At 41.4% G+C, this 14,587-nt stretch overlaps 1 protein-coding gene across 1 annotated transcript; it reads right to left on the minus strand.

Moving 5' to 3' along the window:
- Nucleotides 1–2,973: 2,973 nt before the first annotated feature.
- Nucleotides 2,974–10,455, minus strand: LOC120026030 (intracellular hyaluronan-binding protein 4-like). The gene is made up of 8 exons (XM_038970808.1): nt 10,013–10,455; nt 9,369–9,489; nt 6,583–6,729; nt 6,384–6,455; nt 5,630–5,707; nt 5,199–5,379; nt 3,502–3,687; nt 2,974–3,293 (listed from the first exon to the last, which is right to left on the minus strand). Exons 1-8 carry the CDS (start codon nt 10,269–10,271, stop codon nt 3,228–3,230), a joined length of 1,110 nt encoding a protein of 369 aa, XP_038826736.1. The 5' UTR covers nt 10,272–10,455; the 3' UTR covers nt 2,974–3,227.
- Nucleotides 10,456–14,587: the final 4,132 nt, after the last annotated feature.

Genomic DNA, 14,587 nt, shown 5'->3' on the forward strand with positions numbered 1-14,587 from the left:
AAGGGTAACCTTGACACACATCCCACAATGGAGAGGGAGAAATTAGGGAGGGAAGGAGGGAGGGAGCGCAAGAAAATGAGAGGAGAGTGAGACAGAGAGAGCTACCCAGTGTGACCTCTCTAGGCAACAAAGGCCTCTTTTAAAAACAGATGGTAGATTCTGGCCGTGAAGAAACCAACAGATACTGATGAACCAGAGGAGAGAATTGTCTAACCCAGAGGCGCAGGAACACACACACAACTGGTAGCCTCTTCGTGTGCAAAACAGAAAACAAAAGAAATGTTCACAAGTGCACTTACACAAGGCCAACCAGGCTAAATACCCCCTGACATTGTGAATGTGTGAGATATTTGTTTCTCTGCTGAAGGTAAGGGTGGTGATGCCACTCCATGAAGACAGAGTCCTAATTGTTTCCTTGGAGACAGGCAGAGAATGCCAGTGTGCTCACGGATCACGGCTCCACGTTTACCTCACTAATAGAACACCTGACAGGCCAGCCAGGAAATAACCCTCTAGGCTGGGATACTCTGTTGGTACTGGGTTCTCTGCTGAGGTCAAACTGTCTTGAATTGTGTCTATAGCTCTGTACTGTACTGTCTCTTTACGTACGGCAACTCAAAACTGTTTACCTCCACAAGTCTGGTTAGGCTCTGTTGGTAGTTTTTAGGTGTACTTCTGCCTGTCCATATAAAACTAGCCAGTGAGATGAGGGCTCTTAAATTAAACATGCACTGTGCTAAACAGTCACAGGGATTATTTGGCTAATGCTATTTAAACAAGAGCAAAAGAAAAATAACCCCTTCAAAGACTCAGAGGGGGTATCAAGTGACTATCAAGGATAAGGCTTTTAGATTTAGCAAGGAACAAAATCGGCAGCTGTGAGCTTACATTTTAACTGAGGCCCTGCTCCTTTTGAAGTCAATTTGATTTCAAAATAAGCATTACTGCTTATCTTGTATTGGGTAAAACATTGGCAATGTTAGTTTGTAGACTTAATCAGTGTTTCATCTTTGTTACTGAAAATAAACATCCATGTGAGCTCAATATTCCTAAGAAGCCTAGGTTTGCTATTGTTATCCTCTGTATAGCAGCTATGTGGCCATGGCAACATTCCGATTTAGTGGGCCTATTGATTTTACCATCTGAGCACTTTGCAGATCTTATTAGACATTATTCAGAGAGCAAAATGTTGCTCTTCATCTTCTGATCCAAGGTCCTAACTTGGCAGGGCAGTAACATGCTCTCCATTAGAATAGAAGGCTTTCTCCACACAAACACTCATTTTCTAAAGAAGCTGATATAATCAGAGTACTAGGATAAAGCCAAGAAAAATAACCTTACTGTGGTGGTCTTTGTGCACTGTAATCAGCCTAGTGGGTAATTTACTCACACTCATTCTCCACCCCCTCCCTTTGTGACATGTACATGAGTCTGAGCACTATCCATTATGATTCATTGAATTGCTACCTTAACATGAACAAAAAATTGTAATGTTTAGTGCCTTTTGACTTATGTTAACTTAGGCATTTACAAATTCCTTGTAAATAACCAGAGATGTTGGCAGATGAACGGTAGACTCAAGGTCCTCCAGTGAGAAAATAACACTTCCCTCACATCCTTAAAAGGGAGTAATGGGCCTCCAGTCCCCATAGGGTTGATTTAAGAAGCTTGTTTTGATTTTCTTAAGATGAAATATCAACCGCTCTAAAGCCCCCAGGATGGCAGCCATGCCCCCCATTCTGACCTTTACCTGCTAATCAATACAATGAGCCCTCCAGGAAGAAAAGTAGACATGAGTCTTGCATTTGCTCCAAACCAGTTATATTTTCCTCAAACGATTCAGTAGTTCCAGAAGACCTACATGCAAATCAGCTTAAGTTGTGCCGTTCATGTCGCCGAGATCCTGTTGATTTGCTTTGTTAACTTCTGATTAAAACCATTTCTCATAAACCTCAGTTGATTGATGAGTCCTCATGAGACATAACGTACACTAATTAATTTAATGGTGTCTGTAGCCAAGGTCAGAGACGTCAGTGTATACAGCTGATTTGGATCTCAAATCCTCTAACAGGAACTGGCCATCCGCCAGCATGGCGGTTCTCTCCACTCAATCACCCAATAGTCAGAGTGCCAGGGTACTTTGTTAGGCCTCAAGATGACCACCAAGAAGCAGACCTCATGTAGACTACCTGTTGATTTCCTTCCAAGAAATCAGACAGGTCAGAGTCAATGAATAGCTCAAATGAGCAAACCATTGAGTTGTTCCCCGACCAAATTCTAATTGTTCAAAAGCACAATAAGGCCACAAAGACTTAACTTACAACCGAATCGCCTCACTAGGGGAGTTACCCTAACATGCATTAAAACAGCAAATTAAACTGCACATTCAAATTCAATAAAATTGCACATTCAAATTCAATAAAATGGCATAAAGTGACCTCAGCTTAGTGAACATGGGATTGTGCCACAGGGGAAAGCTGGCTGTGGCACCGCCAGTAGGCCTTTGACAACAGGAAGAGTTCTCATGCATTCTAGTTCATTATTACTAGGCAACAGCAGGGTAGAGGCGCTCTGTTCTGGACACTACTCATACAGAATGGAAATTCATGAAGGTTACATTTCTGGAGATATCCTTTATAAAAACCTGTCAAAAATATCATACAACAAAGATGAACACCAAACGAATCATTCACTGTGAAGTATTCCATGCTGTTTAAACATTTGTTTCTTATTTAGATGGGTTGTTTGGTGTGAGGAATGAGGTGGATCTGAGATGGCTTGTAATGACTCAAAGAACAGTCTTGATACACCCCCTTGGGGCTGACTAAAAGGCACACTTGTCTAGGCATTGGCACAAATGGCTATTCAATAAAACAATCCATGTGCTTTAATAAGACGTCACTGGAGAAACCATAAGGGGTCTACCACTGTCAGTTTACACTTGTGGTTGAACAAATAGTATCCTAAGTCGTGTCAATGTCAACAGTATTTATTTTTTTTATAAACAGGTCAAGTATTCATATTTCCCATTACAATGAAAGGCTATTCATCTGAACTATACAGAGAGCAGATAGGAACTCTGATATATACAGTCCTTTGGGATAGATACGAGCATGACCAGTTTATTTCCTGCTCCTCTTGGGAAGTGCAGCCAAATCCACTAAGGCACAGTACAGGTGAAGGGCCACCTGTAGACTGGGCTCTGGTCCAGTGCTGGTCCGCTTCCTTTAGGCAAGGGCAGGAAAGTCTTCTGGGTCGTCAGGGTTTGGGGCCTGTCCCTGCTGGAATCGGGCCTAAGGAGAATCAATCAGTCAACTTATGGGATACCTGTGTATCAACACACGGGTAAGGAATATGCTGCCAAAGGCCTATTGCAGTGCTATTCACAATTGAATGAGACAGGCAGAAAGGCGAACAACCTGCCCACCATCCTTGCTGCCTTTGGCAATGGTTACAAACCCCTGATGTATATCTAACAGGACCCATTCAGTCCAGACATACCTTCTCAGGAGGCTTCTGGGGAGAAATGGTCTCTGGCCGTGTGGCTGGGCCACCTCGTCCACCTCTTCCTCCTCCTCTGGTACCCCGTGAGGGTCGTCCCAGACTGCCAAAGTCAATCTTCAACTTGGCTGTGATGTCATTGGCAGGGCGACGGAGGGCTGCAGCGTCATCCTCCTCAACCTCCTCCTGTTGATCAAGAGAAACAAGCACCATATAAATCAGTTTGCTGTAATTCAATGAGGCCGAAAAGAAACAAGCAGTGATATTAACTTCTTATGGCTGCAGGGGCAGTATTGAGTAGCTTGGATGAAAGGTGCACAGAGGTGCCCATAGTAAACTGCCTGCTCTTCAGTCCCAGTTGCTAATATATGCATATTATTATTCGTATTGGATAGAAAACACTGAAGTTTCTAAAACTGTTTGAATGATGTCTGAGTATAACAGAACTCATATGGCAGGCAAAAACCTGAGAAAAAAATCAAAACAGGAAGTGGGAATTCTAAGGTTGGTCGATTTTCAACACAGCCCCTATTGAACACACAGTGGGATATGGATAAGTTTGCACTTCCTACGGCTTCCACTAGATGTCAACAGTCTGTAGAACCTTGTCTGATGCCTCCACTGTGAAGTGGGGCCGATGGAGACAGGAAATAGTCAGGTCTACCATGACCTGGCCATGCGCGTTCATATGAGAGGGAGCTCTGTTCCATCGCACATCTGAAGTCAATGTAATTCTCCGGTTAGAACTTTATTGAAGATTTGTTAAAAACATTCTAAAGATTGATTCAATACATCGTTTGACTTGTTTCTACTGACTGTTACGGAACTTTTTGACATTTCGTCTGCTTTTAGTGAACGCGCTTCGTGACTTTGGATTTGTTTACCAAACACGCTAACAAAAATAGCTATTTGGACATAGATTATGGACAACACCGAACATTTGTGGAAGTGGGAGTGCATTCCAACGAAGATCAGCAAAGGTAAGTGAAGATTTATAATGCTTTTTATGAGTTTTGTTGACTGCACAATTTGGCGGGTAACTGTATGGCTTTCTTTTGTGGCTGAACACTGTTCAGATTGAATATTGTGCTTTTGCCGTTGAAATCTGACACAGCGGTTGCATTAAGAACAAGTGTATCTTTAATTCTATGTAAAACATGTATCTTTCATCAAAGTTTATGATGAGTATTTATGTTATTTGACGTGGCTCTCTGCAATTTCTCCGGATATTTTGGAGGCATTTCTGAACATGGCGCCAATGTAAACTGAGGTTTTTGGATATAAATATGAGCTTTATCGAACAAAACATGTATTGTGTAACATTAAGTCCTATGAGTGTCATCTGATGAAGATCATCAAAGGTTAGTGATTCATTTTATCTCCATTTCTGCTTTTTGTGACTCCTGTCGTCTTTGGCTGGAAAAATGACTGTCTGTGATTTTGCGGTGACCTAACAATCGTTTGTGGTGCTTTCGCTGTAAAGCCTATTTGAACTCGGACACTTGTGGGATTAACAACAAGATTACCTTTAAAATGGTGTAAGATACATGTATGTTTGAGGAATTTTAATTATGAGATTTGTTTGAATTTGGCACCCTGCACTTTCACTGGCTGCTGTCATATCATCCCTTTAACGGGATTGCAGCCATAAGAAGTTAAGCATCCTGTTTTTGCAGCATTTGTGCAAGATTCCTCACCTCAACCTGTTTCTTGGACTTGTGGATGACCACAGAGTCAGAAGGCACAATGGTATCAGCCTTGCGCAGGTTGAACTCCCTCTTGGGCCGGTTCTGTTCCTGTAGGGCTTTCCACTCATCCAGAGACATCTCCACGGAAACCTCCACCACTGCTTCCCCCTCGCCTTCAGTCTCCGGGGCACTGCAGAGAATCAACAGATTACTATGGGGATGGAAATCGAATACAACCTGAAACTCATTCTATAACTAGAGTAAATGTGAGCATTTCAAATGATAATGTCTGAGTTCAGGGTATGTATAGACCAGAATATGTAGTGAGTATCGTAGAGGATTTGCATAAAGTAGTAAGCTACACATGTATATTATTTGCACTGTCTCACTGTGTGGTCTGATTAACATTGCTGCGCTGGTCAGTCACTTGGCTCGCTCACCGATTTGCTCCAGTCTCTGCGGAATCCGCCACCTCATCTCCATCCCCTCCCTCAGTGGGAGCCCCATCAGCGGCAGCACTAAAATCGCATAAACAGTATAACTACAGTAACAATCATTCAAGATAATTCATATGAAAGTGCTGATGAAGACGTGCCAAGTAACATTGGTTGAGACCCACCTCAATGAGACCCAAAGGAATATATTGCCTCATTTTAATATTGTTTCAAGAGACAAGCCACAGCATGGCTAGTTCCATCCAAATCTCAGCTTGTTGACAACTATTTGAAGTCTGAACAACTTCCGTATGGGATTGTACGTTTGAATGAGAGCACTGGCTTTCAACACTCCCATTTGATTGGGTCCGAGTAGAAATTATATTGCCCATCAGGAGGGGCATTTTCTTGTTTGAGCTTTGTTTTGTCCCAGTCTTTTCCGACAGTGTTGGACAATGTTTTAGTAGCCTATGCGGCGCTACCTTCACTAGCTAGCTTGTTGCCAGTCAGAAACTCTGAAACCTGTTTGGATCAACGCAAAAAATATTTGACTGGTTTTCACCTAGACTACTGTACTAACCCCCTTTTTATAGTCTTCCTGAGGAAGACTTCAAGGCATTTGAACAGAATGTGAGAAGCCTGGGTTTGAGGCTACTCCTACTAATAGTCCAAACTAGGACGGCAGAGTACAACTATAGCTACTCACACACTGAGGCACAGTTAAATGTCTCACATTTACAATCCTAATGTGCTTACTCACCTCATGTGGTCCCTCATGGATCCCCAGTTACGTGGACCACTGCCCCCTCGCTTCTCCTCTGGCCTGACACCACTGCAACAGGCAAAAGTTTAAATGTCATCAACCTCAACTATTGTGTCATAATCCAAGTACAACACTCACATGCATTGTGAAACAGACAAACTTGATTTAAAAGCAATGTGTTAAGTATTGTTCTTACGTTCTATCGCTGCCACTGTGGCGCTCAAACTCCCTTTTGCCTCTCTGGTCAAAGCCATCTGTGGATCTGAAGTTGCTGTTGCCGCGCATTCCTCTTCCACGGCCACCACCTCGGCCCCTTGCGGCACGCTCACCCTGATCCACAGGCCTGTTTAGGGGGGGTAGCGGTTAGTTAACATAAAAACTTAAGTCTCACGTAGCCACCTGTCCATTTTAATAGTCAGGCAAAGGCACACATTTCAGCAAATAAACACCAGTTTCTAAATGGATTGTTTAAAGAGGTTACCTTGTTTACAGGTTAAAGCTACCATATAACTTACTGGGCGACCTGACCAAATTCTCACAGAAATACAAATTACTGATCTCATTCTCATTGAAAACAAGTCTATGCAGCGATAGATCTGTTCCATTTCTAAGCTTCCATTAAGTTGTTTTTGCATCTTACTTTCGGTTTTGTGAACCAGCTTCAAACCATAGACAAAACCAGTAGATGATAGGAATACATGGATGATGTCAGCGCTATGGAAAAATGTTGGTTTGGCCATTCTGGCGATTGTAATTTACATAGGCTTTTTAGGGCAAACCAGGGCTTTTGGCATAGCTAGGTTGCTATGCATTAGCCGACCAGCAGAGATTGTGACGTCACGCTCCAGACCTGACACTTGGGTAGGGCGATAAAATATATGGTGTGATGATATTTTGGCTAATTTGATGGTAGGGCAACATTTTGTTTCTGAAGTTCTAATATTGTTTATGAGTTGTGCATGAGCGTAGAAAGGTAAAAATTTAATTCTACGTGGTTTTAGTAGGCTTTCTCCATTATGATGGTTTTATTCTCAACCAAACGGATAGTGAAGTTGACCAACATGGTAATTTATCACTGCATAAAAATACCTTTAGACCATTGTAAAAATCTGTACCAGTTCTCACTATATTGCCCAGCCCTACACTTGAGGCATGCTTCAAACTGAAAAAATAATTTTGTTACTGAAAACAAATTTTATAGCGGTTTAGATGGTACAATGAGTCATTCTCTACACTGCTTGTTTAAGTGAACTATTAGAATTTTAGCGACCAGGAAATGGTGGAGCGATCTTTGCATATTGCACCTTTGTTTAATTTGTTAAATTAAATAATTCAGTAATCACCAGTAAGAAACTGCTAGCCATTGGCTGCTAACAGCTGAGAAATGCTAGCTAAAATGGCAAACACAGTCAACTTCAGGAGTACAAAACACTAGAAATTAGGCCATCACCCTCTACTGGTGAAAGTAAAAACAGACAAATTCAGTCAAAGAGACTAATTATTCAGTCAAGGGAAGTTAATTTTTTATAGAGGCATAAGAAAAGTGATAAACAGTGCCAGAAATTAAGAAAAGTATTATAATGTTGGAATTAAACAGTCAACTATGCAAATGAGCAAAAGCTGCATGCATTAAGGAAATAGACGCCTGGCTCAAATAGCCAGTCTAATGCGTTCTAGTTGTGTTCAGTTTATTAATCAAAGAAACACCTGAGATATTAATTGAAGTTTTGGGGTAAGGAGTAGGGGTGTGCCGAGTACTCAGTCAAAAGGAGAATCGTTAGGGATATGAGGAATTTGCCAGATAAAACGATGTTAAGTCATTATCTGTAATCTGAGAAAGTTGCTAAAAAAAGGTAGCATTTCTCATGTCACTCAAACCGTGCAGAATACATAACCCCAACTGACCGATTCAGCTGCCAGTAAAGACACCGGCAGTGTGCTGCCTGCTGCCATGATTGATAAGAACAAACATCTCTTCTCTTGTTGTCCAGGACTCACACCTCCCACTTTCACTCACAACTCTCCCTTCCGTCTCCAAACAAAATCAGTAGCTAGGCATTATTCCAGCTATCAATCTGTTTATATTTTCAGCTGGATTTGCTGAGGCCATGTTGTGGCAGTTGTTTGTGTTTACTACTTTGTCCGGCAACTAAATTCACCAGACACGCGAGTCTCCCTTACTATGATTATTTCTCCGACATGTTTTCCAAGCGACAGATTAGAAGATAAAATTACACATTTAAATAGTTAATTTTGATTGTACAAATGTTGTAGCATAGGCTACATGTTAGGAGAGAAATTTTGCACCTCTCGAAAGTAAAACAATGTAGCCTAGGCTACTAGGGCGAGAACATCTGGAATAAATGCAGGCAGCAGTAGCCAGCCATGCATCATTTATGAACCCATTTTGTTGATAATTAAGACTATGAAAGTAATGTGCATTTCAGATGTCGGGATGGTGAGCAATGTGTGAATGAGTGAAGGAACAGAAGCACTTGAGTGATGGTGCAGCACTTTAGTACAGGCTTTACTGCACTTCTGGGTTTTCCGAACACAAGTAAAGACAATTATGAGTAGCCTATCAAGTGTGAAACGGATAGGATTATAGGTATGACGAGTTCAGCACAACCCTAGTAAGGCGCATGATGGCTCCACAGAAGGCACTGGTTGGCCAGTTGGAGTGAACATGCATACAACTATCCAGTTCTCTCAGCTCTGCAAAGTGGGGTTAGCATAGATAGAAAACTGAAGGAAATTGCACATGTTACTACTTGAATAGCCTATGGCTGTTCACACAGGCAGTGTAAAATTATCAGAATGGGGCTATTTCCATTGATCTTCTGTAAAAGAACACGTGCCCTTTAATCATCCTGTCTTTTTCAGAGCTGATTTGATTGGTCAAAAGACGAATTTGTGTAAAAGCAGCCAATGTCATGTTCAATCGGTCAACCAAGAAAATTCCCACCTCTAGTGTATAACTACCTTTCAATTGAGTATCCTAGCGGAGCCTCACTGTCGTTCTGCCTCCGATCCCGGAAGGCAACTCGTCGCTCCCCCCTCTCCTCCACCTGGCCAGGTGCACCTCGAGGAGGATACTTCTGACCTGCACAAAAATGACAAATTATGTAATCACCCCACACACCCCCCCCCCCCTAAACTGGCCACTTCAAAAAGGCCTCCATCTACTATAGGTTACTAGCTAAACCTAACTAGATAGCTTGCTAGCATGTGATTGATATAGTTAGCACTAGTTTACAATCTATACCTTGTTAGCAATTCCGCGAAAGTTCCTGTGAAAATAAAAAGTTACCTAACACAACCCCCATGTTGCACTGAAGTTAGCTAGTTAGAAATCTAACTAGTTAGCTAAAAAGGTAGTTAAGTTACCTACTACGCCAGCCAGACGGCGAACAACATGTGCATAATAACGTGGGGAGTTCCATAACACATGGATGGACACGCGACGGACAGGAATAGTTCATTTCTATCATAAGTGTCAATTATGCAAGTTTGACACGCCTGAAATGTTTTAGATAACTAACGTTACACGTTAAATGCACCTGACACGTGCCGTCAATACTGCCCATCTTCACGTCAGCTAGCTAGGCCTTCACCCATTGCATTACCCTGTAAAACTTTTGCCTGTGAATGGTTGCCTTCCACAGCATTCAATGGAGTTCTCTTGTCCTTTTGAGACTCCTTCTTGACAGGTTTGGATGTTGAATCAGTTCTTCTTGGCTCATCCTTTTTCTTCTGTTTTTCCACCTGCGCCTGGCGAATAATATCGAAAGGGTCGGCCTCGTCGTCTAACAGCTGACCAAAACGGTTTGTCACGGCGCACCCAAAACCAGCACTTTCAGTGGGATCTTCAATTATACCCTTCATGTTGAGAATGTTTTTCAAAATCAGCTGGAAGAAAACCTGGGTTACATACAATGCTAAAGCTAATGACGTTTTTTTACGAACCGAATGATTCAAGAACAAACATATTGACCTGTGATTAAATTATGAACATCCCCTGCATCAAGTTAGAACCTGGCAGGCTACAGCATTTGAGCATGCGGTATTTCCAAAATGGCGGATCATTTATATACAACCCTGCCCCATAATATTACAATATTATTCATGAGGTGTTAAAGAAACACACCACGTTAACGTCATCATAGCGTAAAGGCATGCTTTTGGGTAGGGTTTTTTGGCACCTATTTCTATCATTATCAATTTGAAATTTCTACCTGCAGAAAACCTTAGATGTTCTTTAATTGACACAAGCTGTCTCCAAACAATCAATGGGCACATTCGATCACTTTTGTCAAGAGGTTGGTCACCGCCATTCAAAGCCTGCTGCAGCATGCCATCCTGCATCCCACTGCTGGCTTACCTCTGAAGCTAAGCAGGGTCAGTCCCTGGATAGGAGACCAGATGCTGCTGGAAATGGTGTTGGAGGGCCAGTAGGGGGCACTCTTCCCTAAAGAGATCCCAGGTCAGTGACGGGGACATTGCCCTGTGTAGGGTGCTATCTTTCAGATGGGATGTTCAATGGGTGTCCCAGATCTCTGTGGTCATTAAAAATCTCATGACACTTATTGTAAGAGTAGGGGCGTTAACCCTGGTGTCATGGCTAAATTCCCAACCTGATAATGGCTACCTAATCATTAGCATATATCACCTCTCCAGCTGATGTGTTCTGGCACAAAAATGGTTGCTGTGCATCACCCAGGTGGGTACTACACATTGAATGAGGTGAATTTCACCCTACTATGTAAAGTGCTTTGAGTACCTCAGTCGTTAGAAAAGCACTATATAATGCCTATTAACTATTATGGGGATAAAAATTGTCCAACTCACAGATTATCCATTACATTGACCAGATACTCAAGTGGTAGCTCCAATAATGAAAATAAATGTCTTTAAAAAAGGAAGGCAGTCGGGAGGAGTGAACAACAGGCACAACTCTGAGTGTTTATTCTCTAAATTCCCGGGGTGTCACGTGTCCTACTTATATCAGTACACCGGTAACTACATAAACATTACGAAACTTCTATTAGAGTAAATAAGCCATTCCATTAAAAAAAAAAATCAACAAATACCTTTGAAACGGCCTGTGTGGCATCCATGAGAGTCAAAATGTACTACGAGTAAATAGGATAATTTTGGTCATAAAGTGAGTCTCGTCTAAAACAGAGTTTGGAACATCCGTGCGTCCCAACGGGTAAATTAAGGTTGGGTTTTGATTTGACGATGTCCATTTACCCACTAACATTGTGTGTACCGCTGCGGCGATTGCTCTCTATCCAATAGCATAGACAGTGAGACAGACCTGCCCAGCAGCTCTGACTTTGTTTACATAATACATGTTGCACATTTTTTTACTTAAGAAATAATGCACCAAACACCGTCGCTAGATATCAAATTGCGCAATTAAAACATCCTCTGGAAAAAACGTCAAAATTCATCGCAGATTTATTGAGTTATCTTATATTCATTCTTGGGGTTTGAGGAAGTGAAATAGGCTACAGTACAGAAGTCCAGAGATATTCCCTAGTTATGTAGAGATCATGACCGCTACATGATCATGATCTCTACATAACAAAAGCTGTTTTGTCGAGATCACGAGAAATTATAAATATGACTGGATCTATTGATGATAGATTGACAGTATAACTTAAGCGACAGCCCATGGTGGATCAGCACATACTTTTTTTTATTGATGGCTACACTAAAGGATGGTACATTTCATTTTAACATCATGCTTTCATGTGTTTGGAGCTAATTGTCATTAATAAATTAGAACGTTATCAGCGTAATGTCCCTTACCTTGAGCTAAGACTTCGTGGTTCAACTAAGCCCTCGTGGGGTATTTAAGCCCTGAATGATGCCTGACAGTCAGCACGTCTCCCAGGCTGCGTGCCACCCCCAAAACCACAGCCAATCGCATGCAAGGAACAGCACAGTTAACTTTGCTAGTATTGTGAGCTAGGAACCAGCAGGTGAAGAAACAGGATATGGAGGGAGGCTGGCGTGGTTACACGTGCTCTGCGGTTGTGAGGCCGGTTGGATGTACTGCCAAATTCTCTAAAACGAAGTTGGAGACGGCTTATGGTAGAGAAATTAACATTAAATTATCTGGCAATCGCTCTGGCGCACATTCCTGCAGTCAGCATGCCAAAACTTGAGACACCTGTGATATTGTGTTGTAACAAAACTGCACATTTTAGTAGGATTGTTTTGTCCCCACAAAAGGTGGACCTGTGTAATGATCATGCTGTTTAATCAACTTCTACACCTGTCAGGTGGATGGATTATCTTGGCAAAAAAGAAAAGCTCACCAACAGAGATGTGAACAAATTTGTGCACAAACTGAGAGAAATAACCTTTTTGTGCATATGGAAAATGTCTAGGATCTTTTATTTCTGCCATTGAAACATGGGATCAACACTTAAATACCAAAGATGTTTAATTTTCTTCTGTGTATTCGTTTCAAACGAAAATTAAAAATAAGAAATATATCCCTTAATTTAACCAGGTGATGATCTTATCTTTTGCACAGTGCTGCTGCAAAAAATACATTTTCATCAAACCCCCAAAACAGAGAAAATAATACCATTAGGACTCGAGAGCCTTGAAAAGGCCTGTCTTGAACAGTGGAGGCGCCTTAGAGGAGGAAGAGGAAACCCCAGGAGAGGAGACCCCATAACCCCAATGAATTTCATACAAATGTAAATTTAAAAACATTTAAAAAGTTGCCTTCTTAGATAAAACTAAATATAAAGTAATTGATTAAAACACTTTTGCAAATAAGGTCTACATTAGCATCAACAGCACTTTGTAGGGTAGCACCATTGTGTAGCCAGAGGACAGCTAGCTTCCATCCTCCTCAGAGTACATTGATTTCAATACAAATCCTAGGAGGCTCATGGTTCTCATCCCCTTCCATAAACTTACAGTGACAACTTCCAGAGGATGTCCTCCAACCTATCAGAGCTCTTGCATGAACTGCATGTTGTCCAACCATTTTACCTTTATTTAACTAGGCAAGTCAGTTAAGAACAAATTCTTATTTTCAATGACGGCCTAGGAACAGTGGGCAGAACGACAGATTTGTACCATGTCAGCTCGGGGATTCGATCTTGCAACCTTTCGGTTACTAGTCCAACGCTCTAACCACTAGGCTACGCTGCCGCCCCATTGTGTAGCGGTTTGGCTTGGAAAGGTTCTTTTGACTGGTCACATACAGCTGATGTGTTGTGCATTGAAGTCTACAGCTGATGTGTTGTGCATTGAAGTCTACAAGCAAAGGGAAGAGGTGAAAGGAGGTTAAAGCATAACGTAGATGCGAGAAATACAACGTGGCTCTATGAAACTGAACTGTGTTAACGCATGATCAGGTGTATTCATTCTGCCGATTCTGTTGAAAAACGTTTCTTAAACAGAAGCAAACGGAACAAAACGGGGATAAACATAGCTGAATTTGTCCAATAGAAACTCTCGTTTGCAACTGATGGACTAATGATTACACCATCTATCAGCTAGATGCAGGCAAGAGTGTGCAAGGTGGTATTGAATGTAACTGTGTCACATCAAATTTGTCTCGACCTGTGTGTACCTACGTTGTAAACTTTCATTCATAGGCTAGGTTGTAGCAATCTCAGGATGGGTATAAAGAAAATTAGAGTATCATGTAGTAGCCTAAACCTATTGTTGTTACATTTAACTGGGTGAATGGAATATGAATGACAGTCATCCAATATGCAGTAATAGAAATAAAGTCATGCTCATGAAAATAAATTAGTACTCTCTCAACTAAAACGGCATTGACCGCCACAGGTCTTAAAGTATAAAAAAAACCTGTCTCACTTTTTCTTAAAGATTACCACCCTAAGGTGGTTTGTTTATTTACAGATCCTGAGCACCAAACACTTTCAAAATTAATTTCAATCAAATGAAACTGAAATCTGAATTCTCTCGGCTAAAATATGACCACTATCCATTCATCATTAAAACCAGTTAAATGTAACTAAATGTAATTGAAAATGTCATCTACGTATTCTCCAAAAGTAATTATTTATCATGAGCGATCCATAAACAATAACTAGCAACGCTGCATACTCAAAGAAAAGGTTAAAATCTCACCTTTCTGGTAAAAATAGTTATATATTGCTGAGGTGTAGTCACTTTGGAGGACACAAGCTCAAGTACAC

Source organism: Salvelinus namaycush, chromosome 31, assembly GCF_016432855.1.
Source record: "Salvelinus namaycush isolate Seneca chromosome 31, SaNama_1.0, whole genome shotgun sequence".
In the NCBI taxonomy this organism is placed as follows: domain Eukaryota; kingdom Metazoa; phylum Chordata; class Actinopteri; order Salmoniformes; family Salmonidae; genus Salvelinus; species Salvelinus namaycush.